The following is a 17512-nucleotide window of genomic DNA, read 5'->3' on the forward strand; positions in this document are numbered from 1 at the left end:
ATAGCACCCTATTCCCTATGTAGTGCACTACTTAGTCACAAATAGCACCCTATTCCCTATGTAGTGCACTACTTCTGTCCCCCTCTATGGGCCCTGGTCAAAAGTAGTGCACTACATGAGCTCTATAGATTCCCTGTCAACAGAGTGTGTGGTGGTTGGATTTACTCTCGGAGGTCTGCATGGCCAGCGTCTTGCTGTACTGTCCCACCCCGCTGGCGTTGAAGGCTTTGACCCTGGACATGTAGGTGCTGTTGTAGTGGAGTCCATCCACCGTGCAGATCGTCTCCGTCCCCACGTACACTTCCTGTAAGGAACATGACAACTTCCTGTTAGACCATCGACAACTTCCTATCAATTCCTGTTAGAAAGTCATCACGCTGGGATTGTGGTGGCGGGCCTCGTTCGGCCGTCATGATCTCGCAAGGCGGTGGTGGCCACAACAACACGACGTAAACAGGATGTCCTCTTGGTCTAATGGGTTAAAATGTGGGCTTGTTCAACAAAACAAACAGAGTTTAAGAGTAACATTGTTTACTAGCTATATCATCCAAGGCCAACAGAGGGAGGGGTGTCCTGCGTTCTACCTATCGGTCTAAAATTAGAGAACGGCCGATTTAGACTCAGTGCTGATGACAGAAAGAAAGAGGGGAAAAGAGAGAGAGGGGGAAAGAGAGAGAGGGGAAAAGAGAGAGAGGGGGAAAGAGGGGGAAAGAGAGAGAGGGGGAAAGAGGGGGAAAGAGAGAGAGGGGGAAAGAGGGGGAAAGAGAGAGAGGGGGAAAGAGGGGGAAAGAGAGAGAGGAGGAAAGAGGGGAAAAGAGAGAGAGAGGGGGAAAAGAGAGAGGGGGAAAGAGAGGGAAAGAGAAAGAGGGGGAAAGAGAGAGAGGGGGAAAGAGAGAGAGGGGGAAAGAGAGAGAGGGGGAAAGAGGGGGAAGAGAGAGAGAGGGGGAAAGAGAGAGAGGGGGAAAGAGGGGGAAAGAGAGAGAGGGGGAAAGAGAGAGAGGGAAAAGAGATAGAGGGGGAAAGAGGGGGAAAGAGAGAGAGGGGGAAAGAGAGAGAGGGGGAAAAGAGGGGGAAAGAGAGAGAGGGGGAAAGAGAGAGAGGGGGAAAGAGAGAGGGGAAAGAGAGAGAGGGGGAAAGAGAGAGGGGAGAAAGAGAGAGAGGGAGAAAGAGAGAGAGGGGGAAAGAGAGAGAGGGGGAAAGAGGGGGAAAGAGAGAGAGGGAGAAAGAGAGAGAGGGGGAAAGAGAGAGAGGGGGAAAGAGAAAGAGGGGGAAAAGAGAGAGAGGGAGAAAGAGAGAGAGGGAGAAAGAGAGAGAGGGGGAAAGAGGGGGAAAGAGAGAGAGGGAGAAAGAGAGAGAGGGAAAGAGAAAGAGGGGGAAAGAGAAAGAGGGGGAAATAGAGAAAGCGAGGGAGAACTCAGAGAGAGAAAGATAGAGAAAGAGGGAGTTTGTACACTTGAGCGTGACTGCGTGGGTAAAGCATTATCAGTAGCATCATCAGTAGCAGCCTACACTAGACTGTGTAGTGTATATATAGCAGTAGTAGCAGCCTACACTAGACTGTAGTATATATAGTAGTAGTAGGAGCCTACACTAGACTGTAGTATATATAGCAGTAGTAGGAGCCTACACTAGACTGTAGTATATATAGCAGTAGTAGCAGCCTACACTAGACTGTAGTATATATAGTAGTAGTAGGAGCCTACACTAGACTGTAGTATATATAGTAGTAGTAGCAGCCTACACTAGACTGTAGTATATATAGCAGTAGTAGCAGCCTACACTAGACTGTAGTATATATAGCAGTAGTAGGAGCCTACACTAGACTGTAGTATAAATAGCAGTAGTAGGAGCCTACACTAGACTGTAGTATATATAGTAGTAGTAGGAGCCTACACTAGACTGTAGTATATATACCAGTAGTAGGAGCCTACACTAGACTGTAGTATATATAGCAGTAGTAGGAGCCTACACTAGACTGTAGTATATATAGCAGTAGTAGGAGCCTACACTAGACTGTAGTATATATAGCAGTAGTAGGAGCCTACACTAGACTGTAGTATATATAGCAGTAGTAGCAGCCTACACTAGACTGTAGTATATATAGCAGTAGTAGCAGCCTACACTAGACTGTAGTATATATAGCAGTAGTAGGAGCCTACACTAGACTGTAGTATAAATAGCAGTAGTAGGAGCCTACACTAGACTGTAGTATATATAGCAGTAGTAGGAGCCTACACTAGACTGTAGTATATATAGCAGTAGTAGCAGCCTACACTAGACTGTAGTATAAATAGCAGTAGTAGGAGCCTACACTAGACTGTAGTATATATACCAGTAGTAGGAGCCTACACTAGACTGTAGTATATATAGCAGTAGTAGCAGCCTACACTAGACTGTAGTATATATACCAGTAGTAGGAGCCTACACTAGACTGTAGTATATATAGTAGTAGTAGGAGCCTACACTAGACTGTAGTATATATAGTAGTAGTAGCAGCCTACACTAGACTGTAGTATAAATAGTAGTAGTAGCAGCCTACACTAGACTGTAGTATATATAGCAGTAGTAGCAGCCTACACTAGACTGTAGTATATATAGCAGTAGTAGCAACCTACACTAGACTGTAGTATATATAGCAGTAGTAGGAGCCTACACTAGACTGTAGTATATATACCAGTAGTAGGAGCCTACACTAGACTGTAGTATATATAGCAGTAGTAGCAGCCTACACTAGACTGTGTAGTGTATATATAGCAGTAGTAGGAGCCTACACTAGACTGTAGTATATATACCAGTAGTAGGAGCCTACACTAGACTGTAGTATATATAGCAGTAGTAGCAGCCTACACTAGACTGTAGTATATATAGCAGTAGTAGGAGCCTACACTAGACTGTAGTATATATAGCAGTAGTAGGAGCCTACACTAGACTGTAGTATATATAGCAGTAGTAGGAGCCTACACTAGACTGTAGTATATATAGCAGTAGTAGGAGCCTACACTAGACTGTAGTATATATAGCAGTAGGGTCCACTCATTGTTTACGTCCCAAACAGCAGTGCACTACTACCCTATGGGGCCCTGGTCAACAGTAGTGCACTATAAAGAGAACAAGGGGCCATTTTGGACATAACCTTAGACTCTGAGCAGAGTGAGAAAGCTAACCTTTCTCTCTCTCTCTCTCTCTGTGGGTGTCTGTTTTAGTGTTTGAGTTGTCGTGCAGGTTACTGTATGTTTGTCATGTTGTATGACTCATACAGTCACTGTGTTGCTTGTTGTGTAAAGGACGTCACGTTGCTTGTTTAATGACTGTCACTCCCCCTTGATTCAGCTCATACCGAGGCTTCAACTCAGGACCTCTGCCTCACAAACACACCCTCCTGAAGCAGTCCAACCCTTCTAAACTCAGGACCTCTGCCTCACAAACACACCCTCCTGATGCAGTCCAACCCTTCGAAACTCAGGACCTCTGCATCACAAACACACCCTCCTGAAGCAGTCCAACCCTTCGTCCAAGTTTTTTTTTTAAAGACCTTCAATTACGTAAAGGGGGCGAAACTTCAGGCTGGAGGAGTGAGTTTCACAGGACCTCATCTGCTGGGGCGGCAGGGTAGCCTAGTGGTTAGAGAGTTGGACTAGTAACCGGAAGGTTGCAAGTTCAAATCCCCGAGCTGACAAGGTACAAATCTGTCGTTCTGTCCCTGAACAAGGCAGTTAACCCACTGTTCCTAGGCCGTCATTGAAAATAAGAATTTGTTCTTAACTGACTTGCCTAGTTAAATAAAATAAAATAAATACTGGCTTGCTGTCAGGAGAGACTACTGTTGTACTGTATATTACATTATGTGTTTGTGTCGGTAAATTGTAGCTGAACATCCATCTATAGACGTGATGGTTCAGTCTCTCTGTTGGTTGGTCGGTTTGCCCAGATCGCAGGCTGACCCCCGGGTACAATTGACTTTGGTTACACACAGTCAAGAATGAGTGTAAGCTCCTTGCTTCCAACATCCTTTCCTCACAAATAGCACCATATTCCCAATGTAGTGCACCACTTAGTCACAAATAGCACCCTAATCCCTATGTAGTGCACTACTTAGTCACAAATAGCACCCTAATCCCTATGTAGTGCACTACTTAGTCACAAATAGCACCCTATTCCCTATCTAGTACACTACGTAGTCACAAATAGCACCCTATTCCCTATGTAGTACACTCCTTAGTAACAAATAGCACCATATTCCCTATGTAGTGCACTACGTAGTCACAAATAGCACCCTATTCCCTATGTAGTACACTACTTAGTAACAAATAGCACCCTATTCCCTATGTAGTACACTACTTATTCACAGATATCACCCTATTCCCTATGCAGTAACCTGCTTCTATACAGTAACCTGCTCTTATACAGTAACCTGCTCTTATACAGTAACCTGCTCCTACCTGCTCATATACAGTAACCTGCTCCTATACAGTAACCTGGTCCTATACAGTAACCTCCTCCTATACAGTAACCTGCTCCTATACAGTAACCTGCTCCTATACAGTAACCTGCTCTTATACAGTAACCTGCTCCTACCTGCTCCTACACAGTAACCTGCTCTTATACAGTAACATGCTCCTACACAGTAACCTGCTCCTATACAGTAACCTGCTCCTATACAGTAACCTGCTCCTATACAGTAACCTGCTCTTATACAGTAACCTGCTCCTATACAGTAACCTGCTCCTATACAGTAACCTGCTCCTATACAGTAACCTGCTCCTATACAGTAACCTGCTCTTATACAGTAACCTGCTCTTATACAGTAACCTGCTCCTACCCAGTAACCTGCTCTTATACAGTAACCTGCTCCTATACAGTAACCTGCTCCTATACAGTAACCTGCTCCTATACAGTAACCTGCTCCTATACAGTAACCTGCTCTTATACAGTAACCTGCTCCTACACAGTAACCTGCTCCTATACAGTAACCTGCTCCTATACAGTAACCTGCTCCTATACAGTAACCTGCTCTTATACAGTAACCTGCTCCTATACAGTAACCTGCTCCTATACAGTAACCTGCTCCTATACAGTAACCTGCTCCTATACAGTAACCTGCTCCTATACAGTAACCTGCTCTTATACAGTAACCTGCTCCTATACAGTAACCTGCTCTTATACAGTAACCTGCTCCTATACAGTAACCTGCTCTTATACAGTAACCTGCTCCTATACAGTAACCTGCTCCTATACAGTAACCTGCTCTTATACAGTAACCTGTATACAGTAACCTGCTCTTATACAGTAACCTGCTCCTATACAGTAACCTGCTCCTATACAGTAACCTGCTCTTATACAGTAACCTGCTCCTATACAGTAACCTGCTCCTATACAGTAACCTGCTCCTATACAGTAACCTGCTCTTATACAGTAACCTGCTCCTATACAGTAACCTGCTCCTATACAGTAACCTGCTCTATACAGTAACCTGCTCCTATACAGTAACCTGCTCCTATACAGTAACCTGCTCTATACAGTAACCTGCTCCTATACAGTAACCTGCTCCTATACAGTAACCTGCTCTATACAGTAACCTGCTCCTATACAGTAACCTGCTCCTATACAGTAACCTGCTCTTATACAGTAACCTGCTCTTATACAGTAACCTGCTCCTATACAGTAACCTGCTGCCTTATACAGTAACCTGCTCCTATACAGTAACCTGCTCCTATACAGTAACCTGCTCCTATACAGTAACCTGCTCCTATACAGTAACCTGCTCTATACAGTAACCTGCTCCTATACAGTAACCTGCTCCTATACAGTAACCTGCTCCTACCTGCTATACAGTAACCCTATACAGTAACCTGCTCTTATACAGTAACCTGCTCCTATACAGTAACCTGCTCTTATACAGTAACCTGCTCTATACAGTAACCTGCTCCTATACAGTAACCTATACAGTAACCTGCTCCTATACAGTAACCTGCTCCTATACAGTAACCTGCTCCTATACAGTAACCTGCTCTTATACAGTAACCTGCTCCTATACAGTAACCTGCTCCTATACAGTAAACCTGCTCCTATACAGTAACCTGCTCCTATACAGTAACCTGCTCCTATACAGTAACCTGCTCCTATACAGTAACCTGCTCCTATACAGTAACCTGCTTTATACAGTAACCTGCTCTATACAGTAACCTGCTCTTATACAGTAACCTGCTCTTATACAGTAACCTGCTCCTATACAGTAACCAGTAACCTGCTCCTATACAGTAACCTGCTCCTATACAGTAACCTGCTCTTATACAGTAACCTGCTCCTATACAGTAACCTGCTCTATACAGTAACCTGCTCCTATACAGTAACCTGCTCCTATACAGTAACCTGCTCCTATACAGTAACCTGCTCTATACAGTAACCTGCTCCTATACAGTAACCTGCTCTTATACAGTAACCTGCTCCTATACAGTAACCTGCTCCTATACAGTAACCTGCTCTTATACAGTAACCTGCTCTTATACAGTAACCTGCTCCTATACAGTAACCTGCTCTTATACAGTAACCTGCTCCTATACAGTAACCTGCTCCTATACAGTAACCTGCTCCTATACAGTAACCTGCTCTTATACAGTAACCTGCTCCTATACAGTAACCTGCTCCCAGTAACCTGCTCTTATACAGTAACCTGCTCCTATACAGTAACCTGCTCCTATACAGTAACCTGCTCCTATACAGTAACCTGCTCCTATACAGTAACCTGCTCCTATACAGTAACCTGCTCTTATACAGTAACCTGCTCCTATACAGTAACCTGCTCCTATACAGTAACCTGCTCCTATACAGTAACCTGCTCCTATACAGTAACCTGCTCCTATACAGTAACCTGCTCCTATACAGTAACCTGCTCCTATACAGTAACCTGCTCCTATACAGTAACCTGCTCCTATACAGTAACCTGCTCCTATACAGTAACCTGCTCCTATACAGTAACCTGCTCCTATACAGTAACCTGCTCCTATACAGTAACCTGCTCCTATACAGTAACCTGCTCCTACACAGTAACCTGCTCCTATACAGTAACCTGCTCCTATACAGTAACCTGCTCCTATACAGTAACCTGCTCTTATACAGTAACCTGCTCCTATACAGTAACCTGCTCCTATACAGTAACCTGCTCTTATACAGTAACCTGCTCTTATACAGTAACCTGCTCCTATACAGTAACCTGCTCCTATACAGTAACCTGCTCTTATACAGTAACCTGCTCCTATACAGTAACCTGCTCCTATACAGTAACCTGCTCCTATACAGTAACCTGCTCTTATACAGTAACCTGCTCCTAATACAGTAACCTGCTCCTATACAGTAACCTGCTCCTATACAGTAACCTGCTCTATACAGTAACCTGCTCCTATACAGTAACCTGCTCTTATACAGTAACCTGCTCCTATACAGTAACCTGCTCTTATACAGTAACCTGCTCCTATCCAGTAACCTGCTCCTATACAGTAACCTGCTCCTACCTGCTCCTATACAGTAACCTGCTCCTATACAGTAACCTGCTCTTATACAGTAACCTGCTCCTATACAGTAACCTGCTCCTATACAGTAACCTGCTCTTATACAGTAACCTGCTCCTATACAGTAACCTGCTCCTATACAGTAACCTGCTCTTATACAGTAACCTGCTCCTATACAGTAACCTGCTCCTATACAGTAACCTGCTCCTATACAGTAACCTGCTCCTATACAGTAAGTAAACCTGCCTTATACAGTAACCTGCTCCTATACAGTAACCTGCTCTTATACAGTAACCTGCTCCTATACAGTAACCTGCTCCTATACAGTAACCTGCTCCTATACAGTAACCTGCTCTTATACAGTAACCTGCTCTTATACAGTAACCTACAGTAACCTGCTCCTATACAGTAACCTGCTCCTATACAGTAACCTGCTCCTATACAGTCTGCTCCTATACAGTAACCTGCTCCTATACAGTAACCTGCTCCTATACAGTAACCTATGCTCCTATACAGTAACCTGCTCCTATACAGTAACCTGCTCCTATACAGTAACCTGCTCTTATACAGTAACCTGCTCTATACAGTAACCTGCTCCTATACAGTAACCTGCTCCTATACAGTAACCTGCTCTTATACAGTAACCTGCTCCTATACAGTAACCTGCTCTTATACAGTAACCTGCTCCTATACAGTAACCTGCTCCTATACAGTAACCTGCTCTTATACAGTAACCTCCTATACAGTAACCTGCTCTTATACAGTAACCTGCTCCTATACAGTAACCTGCTCTTATACAGTAACCTGCTCCTTATACAGTAACCTGCTCCCTAACCTGCTCCTATACAGTAACCTGCTCCTATACAGTAACCTGCTCCTATACAGTAACCTCTCCTATACAGTAACCTGCTCTTATACAGTAACCTGCTCCTATACAGTAACCTGCTCCTATACAGTAACCTGCTCCTATACAGTAACCTGCTCCTTATACAGTAACCTGCTCCTATACAGTAACCTGCTCCTATACAGTAACCTGCTCTTATACAGTAACCTGCTCCTACACAGTAACCTGCTCCTATACAGTAACCTGCTCCTATACAGTAACCTGCTCCTATACAGTAACCTGCTCCTATACAGTAACCTGCTCCTATACAGTAACCTGCTCTTATACAGTAACCTGCTCCTATACAGTAACCTGCTCCTTATACAGTAACCTGCTCCTATACAGTAACCTGCTCCTATACAGTAACCTGCTCTTATACAGTAACCTGCTCCTATACAGTAACCTGCTCCTATACAGTAACCTGCTCCTATACAGTAACCTGCTCCTATACAGTAACCTGCTCCTATACAGTAACCTGCTCTTATACAGTAACCTGCTCCTATACAGTAACCTGCTCCTATACAGTAACCTGCTCCTATACAGTAACCTGCTCTATACAGTAACCTGCTCCTATACAGTAACCTGCTCCTATACAGTAACCTGCTCTTATACAGTAACCTGCTCCTATACAGTAACCTGCTCCTATACAGTAACCTGCTCCTATACAGTAACCTGCTCCTATACAGTAACCTGCTCCTATACAGTAACCTGCTCCTATACAGTAACCTGCTCTATACAGTAACCTGCTCCTATACAGTAACCTGCTCCTATACAGTAACCTGCTCCTATACAGTAACCTGCTCCTATACAGTAACCTGCTCCTATACAGTAACCTGCTCCTATACAGTAACCTGCTCCTATACAGTAACCTGCTCTTATACAGTAACCTGCTCCTATACAGTAACCTGCTCCTATACAGTAACCTGCTCTTATACAGTAACCTACAGTAACCTGCTCCTATACAGTAACCTGCTCCTATACAGTAACCTGCTCCTATACAGTAACCTGCTCCTATACAGTAACCTAACTCCTATACAGTAACCTGCTCCTATACAGTAACCTGCTCCTATACAGTAACAGTAACCTGCTCCTATACAGTAACCTGCTCTATACAGTAACCTGCCCTATACAGTAACCTGCTCCTATACAGTAACCTGCTCTATACAGTAACCTGCTCCTATACAGTAACCTGCTCCTATACAGTAACCTGCTCCTATACAGTAACCTGCTCTTATACAGTAACCCTGCTCTATACAGTAACCTGCTCCTATACAGTAACCTGCTCTTATACAGTAACCTGCTCTTATACAGTAACCTGCTCCTATACAGTAACCTGCTCCTATACAGTAACCTGCTCCTATACAGTAACCTGCTCTATACAGTAACCTGCTCCTATACAGTAACCTGCTCCTATACAGTAACCTGCTCCTATACTAACCTGCTCCTATACAGTAACCTGCTCCTATACAGTAACCTGCTCCTATACAGTAACCTGCTCCTATACAGTAACCTGCTCTTATACAGTAACCTGCTCCTATACAGTAACCTGCTCCTATACAGTAACCTGCTCTTATACAGTAACCTGCTCCTATACAGTAACCTGCTCTTATACAGTAACCTGCTCCTATACAGTAACCTGCTCCTACACAGTAACCTGCTCCTATACAGTAACCTGCTCCTATACAGTAACCTGCTCCTATACAGTAACCTGCTCCTATACAGTAACCTGCTCCTATACTATACAGTAACCTGCTCTATACAGTAACCTGCTCCTATACAGTAACCTGCTCCTATACAGTAACCTGCTCCTATACAGTAACCTGCAGTATACAGCCTATACAGTAACCTGCTCTTATACAGTAACCTGCTCCTACCCAGTAACCTGCTCCTATACAGTAACCTGCTCCTATGCAGTAACCTGCTCTTATACAGTAACCTGCTCTTATACAGTAACCTGCTCCTATACAGTAACCTGCTCCTATACAGTAACCTGCTCCTATACAGTAACCTGCTCTATACAGTAACCTGCTCCTACACAGTAACCTGCTCTTATACAGTAACCTGCTCCTATACAGTAACCTGCTCCTATACAGTAACCTATGCTCCTATACAGTAACCTGCTCCTATACAGTAACCTGCTCCTTATACAGTAACCTGCTCTATACAGTAACCTGCTCCTATACAGTATATACAGCAACCTGCTCTTATACAGTAACCTGCTCTTATAACAGTAACCTGCTCCTATACAGTAACCTGCTCCTATACAGTAACCAGTCCTACAGTAACCTGCTCCTATACAGTAACCTGCTCCTATACAGTAACCTGCTCCTATACAGTAACCTGCTCTTATACAGTAACCTGCTCTTATACAGTAACCTGCTCCTATACAGTAACCTGCTCTTATACAGTAACCTGCTCCTATACAGTAACCTGCTCCTATACAGTAACCTGCTCCTATACAGTAACCTGCTCCTATACAGTAACCTGCTCCTATACAGTAACCTGCTCCTATACAGTAACCTGCTCCTATACAGTAACCTGCTCCTATACAGTAACCTGCTCTTATACAGTAACCTGCTCCTACACAGTAACCTGCTCCTATACAGTAACCTGCTCCTATACAGTAACCTGCTCCTATACAGTAACCTGCTCTTATACAGTAACCTGCTCCTATACAGTAACCTGCTCCTACCTGCTCCTATACAGTAACCTGCTCCTATACAGTAACCTGCTCCTATACAGTAACCTGCTCCTATACAGTAACCTGCTCTTATACAGTAACCTGCTCCTATACAGTAACCTGCTCCTATACAGTAACCTGCTCTATACAGTAACCTGCTCCTATACAGTAACCTGCTCCTATACAGTAACCTGCTCCTATACAGTAACCTGCTCCTATACAGTAACCTGCTCTTATACAGTAACCTGCTCCTATACAGTAACCTGCTCCTATACAGTAACCTGCTCCTATACAGTAACCTGCTCCTATACAGTAACCTGCTCCTATACAGTAACCTGCTCCTATACAGTAACCTGCTCCTATACAGTAACCTGCTCCTATACAGTAACCTGCTCCTATACAGTAACCTGCTCCTATACAGTAACCTGCTCCTATACAGTAACCTGCTCCTATACAGTAACCTGCTCCTATACAGTAACCTGCTCCTATACAGTAACCTGCTCCTATACAGTAACCTTATACAGTAACCTGCTCCTATACAGTAACCTGCTCCTATACAGTAACCTGCTCCTATACAGTAACCTGCTCCTATACAGTAACCTGCTCCTATACAGTAACCTGCTCCTATACAGTAACCTGCTCCTATACAGTAACCTGCTCCTATACAGTAAGTAACAGTAACCTGCCTACACAGTAACCTGCTCCTATACAGTAACCTGCTCCTATACAGTAACCTGCTCTTATACAGTAACCTGCTCCTATACAGTAACCTGCTCCTATACAGTAACCTGCTCCTATACAGTAACCTGCTCCTATACAGTAACCTGCTCCTATACAGTAACCTACAGTAACCTGCTCCTATACAGTAACCTGCTCCTATACAGTAACCTGCTCCTATACAGTAACCTGCTCCTATACAGTAACCTGCTCCTATACAGTAACCTGCTCTTATACAGTAACCTGCTCCTATACAGTAACCTGCTCCTATACAGTAACCTGCTCCTATACAGTAACCTGCTCCTATACAGTAACCTGCTCCTATACAGTAACCTGCTCCTATACAGTAACCTGCTCCTATACAGTAACCTGCTCCTATACAGTAACCTGCTCCTATACAGTAACCTGCTCCTATACAGTAACCTGCTCTTATACAGTAACCTGCTCCTATACAGTAACCTGCTCCTATACAGTAACCTGCTCTTATACAGTAACCTGCTCCTATACAGTAACCTGCTCCTATACAGTAACCTGCTCCTATACAGTAACCTGTAACCTCCTATACAGTAACCTGCTCCTATACAGTAACCTGCTCCTATACAGTAACCTGCTCCTATACAGTAACCTGCTCTTATACAGTAACCTGCTCCTATACAGTAACCTGCTCCTATACAGTAACCTGGTCCTATACAGTAACCTGCTCCTACACAGTAACCTGCTCCTATACAGTAACCTGCTCCTATACAGTAACCTGCTCCTATACAGTAACCTGCTCCTATACAGTAACCTGCTCCTATACAGTAACCTGCTCTTATACAGTAACCTGCTCCTATACAGTAACCTGCTCCTACCTGCTCATATACAGGTATATACAGTAACCTGCTCTTATACAGTAACCTGCTCCTATACAGTAACCTGCTCCTATACAGTAACCTGCTCTTATACAGTAACCTGCTCCTATACAGTAACCTGCTCTTATACAGTAACCTGCTCCTATACAGTAACCTGCTCCTATACAGTAACCTGCTCTTATACAGTAACCTGCTCTTATACAGTAACCTGCTCCTATACAGTAACCTGCTCCTATACAGTAACCTGCTCTTATACAGTAACCTGCTCCTATACAGTAACCTGCTCCTACAGTAACCTGCTCCTATACAGTAACCTGCTCCTATACAGTAACCTGCTCCTATACAGTAACCTGCTCCTATACAGTAACCTGAACCTACAGTAACCTGCTCCTATACAGTAACCTGCTCCTATACAGTAACCTGCTCTTATACAGTAACCTGCTCTATACAGTAACCTGCTCCTACCTGCTCCTACACAGTAACCTGCTCTTATACAGTAACCTGCTCCTATACAGTAACCTGCTCCTATACAGTAACCTGCTCCTATACAGTAAGCTCCTATACAGTAACCTGCTCTATACAGTAACCTGCTCCTATACAGTAACCTGCTCCTATACAGTAACCTGCTCTTATACAGTAACCTGCTCCTATACAGTAACCTGCTCTTATACAGTAACCTGCTCCTATACAGTAACCTGCAGTAACCTGCTCCTATACAGTAACCTGCTCTTATACAGTAACCTGCTCCTATACAGTAACCTGCTCCTATACAGTAACCTGCTCCTATACAGTAACCTGCTCTATACAGTAACCTATACAGCTCTTATACAGTAACCTGCTCCTATACAGTAACCTGCTCCTATACAGTAACCTGCTCCTATACAGTAACCTGCTCCTATACAGTAACCTGCTCTTATACAGTAACCTGCTCCTATACAGTAACCTGCTCCTATACAGTAACCTGCTCCTATACAGTAACCTGCTCCTATACAGTAACCTGCTCCTATACAGTAACCTGCTCCTATACAGTAACCTGCTCCTATACAGTAACCTGCTCTTATACAGTAACCTGCTCCTATACAGTAACCTGCTCCTATACTAACCTGCTCTATACAGTAACCTGCTCTTATACAGTAACCTGCTCCTATACAGTAACCTGCTCCTATACAGTAACCTGCTCCTATACAGTAACCTGCTCCTATACAGTAACCTGCTCTATACAGTAACCTGCTCTTATACAGTAACCTGCTCCTATACAGTAACCTGCTCCTATACAGTAACCTGCTCTTATACAGTAACCTGCTCCTATACAGTAATACAGTAACCTGCTCTATACAGTAACCTGCTCTATACAGTAACCTGCTCCTATACAGTAACCTGCTCTTATACAGTAACCTGCTCCTATACAGTAACCTGCTCCTATACAGTAACCTGCTCCTATACAGTAACCTGCTCCTATACAGTAACCTGCTCCTATACAGTAACCTGCTCCTATACAGTAACCTGCTCTTATACAGTAACCTGCTCCTATACAGTAACCTGCTCCTATACAGTAACCTGCTCCTATACAGTAACCTGCTCTTATACAGTAACCTGCTCCTATACAGTAACCTGCTCTATACAGTAACCTGCTCCTATACAGTAACCTGCTCCTATACAGTAACCTGCTCCTATACAGTAACCTGCTCCTATACAGTAACCTGCTCTTATACAGTAACCTGCTCCTATACAGTAACCTGCTCCTATACAGTAACCTGCTCCTATACAGTAACCTGCTCTTATACAGTAACCTGCTCCTATACAGTAACCTGCTCCTATACAGTAACCTGCTCCTATACAGTAACCTGCTCCTATACAGTAACCTGCTCCTATACAGTAACCTGCTCCTATACAGTAACCTGCTATACATACAGTAACAGTAACAGTAACCTGCCTATACAGTAACCTGCTCCTATACAGTAACCTGCTCCTATACAGTAACCTGCTCTATACAGTAACCTGCTCCTATACAGTAACCTGCTCTATACAGTAACCTGCTCCTATACAGTAACCTGCTCCTATACAGTAACCTGCTCCTATACAGTAACCTCCTATACTCCTATACAGTAACCTGCTCTTATACAGTAACCTGCTCTTATACAGTAACCTGCTCCTATACAGTAACCTGCTCCTATACAGTAACCTGCTCTTATACAGTAACCTGCTCCTATACAGTAACCTGCTCCTATACAGTAACCTGCTCCTATACAGTAACCTGCTCCTATACAGTAACCTGCTCTTATACAGTAACCTGCTCCTATACAGTAACCTGCTCCTATACAGTAACCCTATACAGTAACCTGCTCCTATACAGTAACCTGCTCTTATACAGTAACCTGCTCTTATACAGTAACCTGCTCCTATACAGTAACCTGCTCTTATACAGTAACCTGCTCCTATACAGTAACCTGCTCCTACCTGCTCCTATACAGTAACCTGCTCCTATACAGTAACCTGCTCTTATACAGTAACCTGCTCCTATACAGTAACCTGCTCCTACCTGCTCCTATACAGTAACCTGCTCTTATACAGTAACCTGCTCCTATACAGTAACCTGCTCCTATACAGTAACCTGCTCTTATACAGTAACCTGCTCCTATACAGTAACCTGCTCCTATACAGTAACCTGCTCCTATACAGTAACCTATACAGTAACCTGCTCCTATACAGTAACCTGCTCATATACAGTAACCTGCTCTTATACAGTAACCTGCTCCTATACAGTAACCTGCTCCTATACAGTAACCTGCTCTTATACAGTAACCTGCTCCTATACAGTAACCTGCTCCTATACAGTAACCTGCTCCTATACAGTAACCTGCTCCTATACAGTAACCTGCTCTTATACAGTAACCTGCTCTTATACAGTAACCTGCTCCTATACAGTAACCTGCTCCTATACAGTAACCTGCTCCTATACAGTAACCTGCTCTTATACAGTAACCTGCTCTTATACAGTAACCTGCTCCTATACAGTAACCTGCTCCTATCTGCTCCTATACAGTAACCTGCTCCTATACAGTAACCTGCTCATATACAGTAACCTGCTCCTATACAGTAACCTGCTCCTATACAGTAACCTGCTCCTATACAGTAACCTGCTCTTATACAGTAACCTGCTCCTATACAGTAACCTGCTCCTATACAGTAACCTGCTCCTATACAGTAACCTGCTCCTATACAGTAACCTGCTCCTATACTAACCTGCTCCTATACAGTAACCTGCTCCTATACAGTAACCTGCTCCTATACAGTAACCTGCTCTTATACAGTAACCTGCTCCTATACAGTAACCTGCTCCTATACAGTAACCTGCTCCTATACAGTAACCTGCTCCTATACAGTAACCTGCTCTTATACAGTAACCTGCTCCTATACAGTAACCTGCTCCTATACAGTAACCTGCTCCTATACAGTAACCTGCTCCTATACAGTAACCTGCTCCTATACAGTAACCTGCTCCTATACAGTAACCCTGCTCCTATACAGTAACCTGCTCCTATACAGTAACCTGCTCCTATACAGTAACCTGCTCCTATACAGTAACCTGCTCCTATACAGTAACCTGCTCCTATACAGTAACCTGCCTTATACAGTAACCTGCTCCTATACAGTAACCTGCTCTATACAGTAACCTGCTCCTATACAGTAACCTGCTCCTACCTGCTCTTATACAGTAACCTGCTCCTATACAGTAACCTGCTCTTATACAGTAAACCTACAGTAACCTGCTCCTATACAGTAACCTGCTCCTATACAGTAACCTGCTCCTATACAGTAACCTGCTCTTATACAGTAACCTGCTCCTATACAGTAACCTGCTCCAGTAACCTGCTCCTATACAGTAACCTGCTCCTACACAGTAACCTGCTCCTATACAGTAACCTACAGCTCCTTATACAGTAACCTGCTCTTATACAGTAACCTGCTCCTATACAGTAACCTGCTCCTATACAGTAACCTGCTCCTATACAGTAACCTGCTCTTATACAGTAACCTGCTCCTATACAGTAACCTGCTCCTATACAGTAACCTGCTCCTATACAGTAACCTGCTCCTATACAGTAACCTGCTCCTATACAGTAACCTGTTCTTATACAGTAACCTGCTCTTATACAGTAACCTGCTCCTATACAGTAACCTGCTCCTATACAGTAACCTGCTCCTATACAGTAACCTGCTCTTATACAGTAACCTGCTCCTATACAGTAACCTGCTCCTATACAGTAACCTGCTCCTATACAGTAACCTATACAGCTCCTATACAGTAACCTGCTCCTATACAGTAACCTGCTCCTATACAGTAACCTGCTCCTATACAGTAACCTGCTCCTATACAGTAACCTGCTCCTATACAGTAACCTGCTCCTATACAGTAACCTGCTCTTATACAGTAACCTGCTCCTATACAGTAACCTGCTCCTATACAGTAACCTGCTCCTATACAGTAACCTGCTCTATACAGTAACCTGCTCCTATACAGTAACCTGCTCCTATACAGTAACCTGCTCCTATACAGTAACCTGCTCTATACAGTAACCTGCTCCTATACAGTAACCTGCTCTTATACAGTAACCTGCTCCTATACAGTAACCTGCTCCTATACAGTAACCTGCTCCTATACAGTAACCTGCTCCTATACAGTAACCTGCTCTTATACAGTAACCTGCTCCTATACAGTAACCTGCTCTTATACAGTAACCTGCTCCTATACAGTAACCTGCTCTATACAGTAACCTGCCTATACAGTAACCTGCTCCTATACAGTAACCTGCTCTATACAGTAACCTGCTCCTATACAGTAACCTGCTCTTATACAGTAACCTGCTCCTATACA

The 17512-nt window shown here is 43.7% G+C and overlaps 1 protein-coding gene across 1 annotated transcript in view; it reads right to left on the minus strand.

Moving 5' to 3' along the window:
* LOC115124204 (E3 ubiquitin-protein ligase TRIM9-like) overlaps positions 1–17512 on the minus strand; it is a 74344-nt gene that overhangs the window by 17817 nt on the left and 39015 nt on the right. The window contains exon 6 of the mRNA XM_065003381.1: positions 166–304. Within this exon, the coding sequence (XP_064859453.1) occupies positions 166–304 (139 nt within the window). The remainder of the gene's footprint in view (positions 1–165; positions 305–17512) is intronic.

The sequence above is a fragment of the Oncorhynchus nerka genome, linkage group LG18 (genome assembly GCF_034236695.1).
Source record: "Oncorhynchus nerka isolate Pitt River linkage group LG18, Oner_Uvic_2.0, whole genome shotgun sequence".
In the NCBI taxonomy this organism is placed as follows: domain Eukaryota; kingdom Metazoa; phylum Chordata; class Actinopteri; order Salmoniformes; family Salmonidae; genus Oncorhynchus; species Oncorhynchus nerka.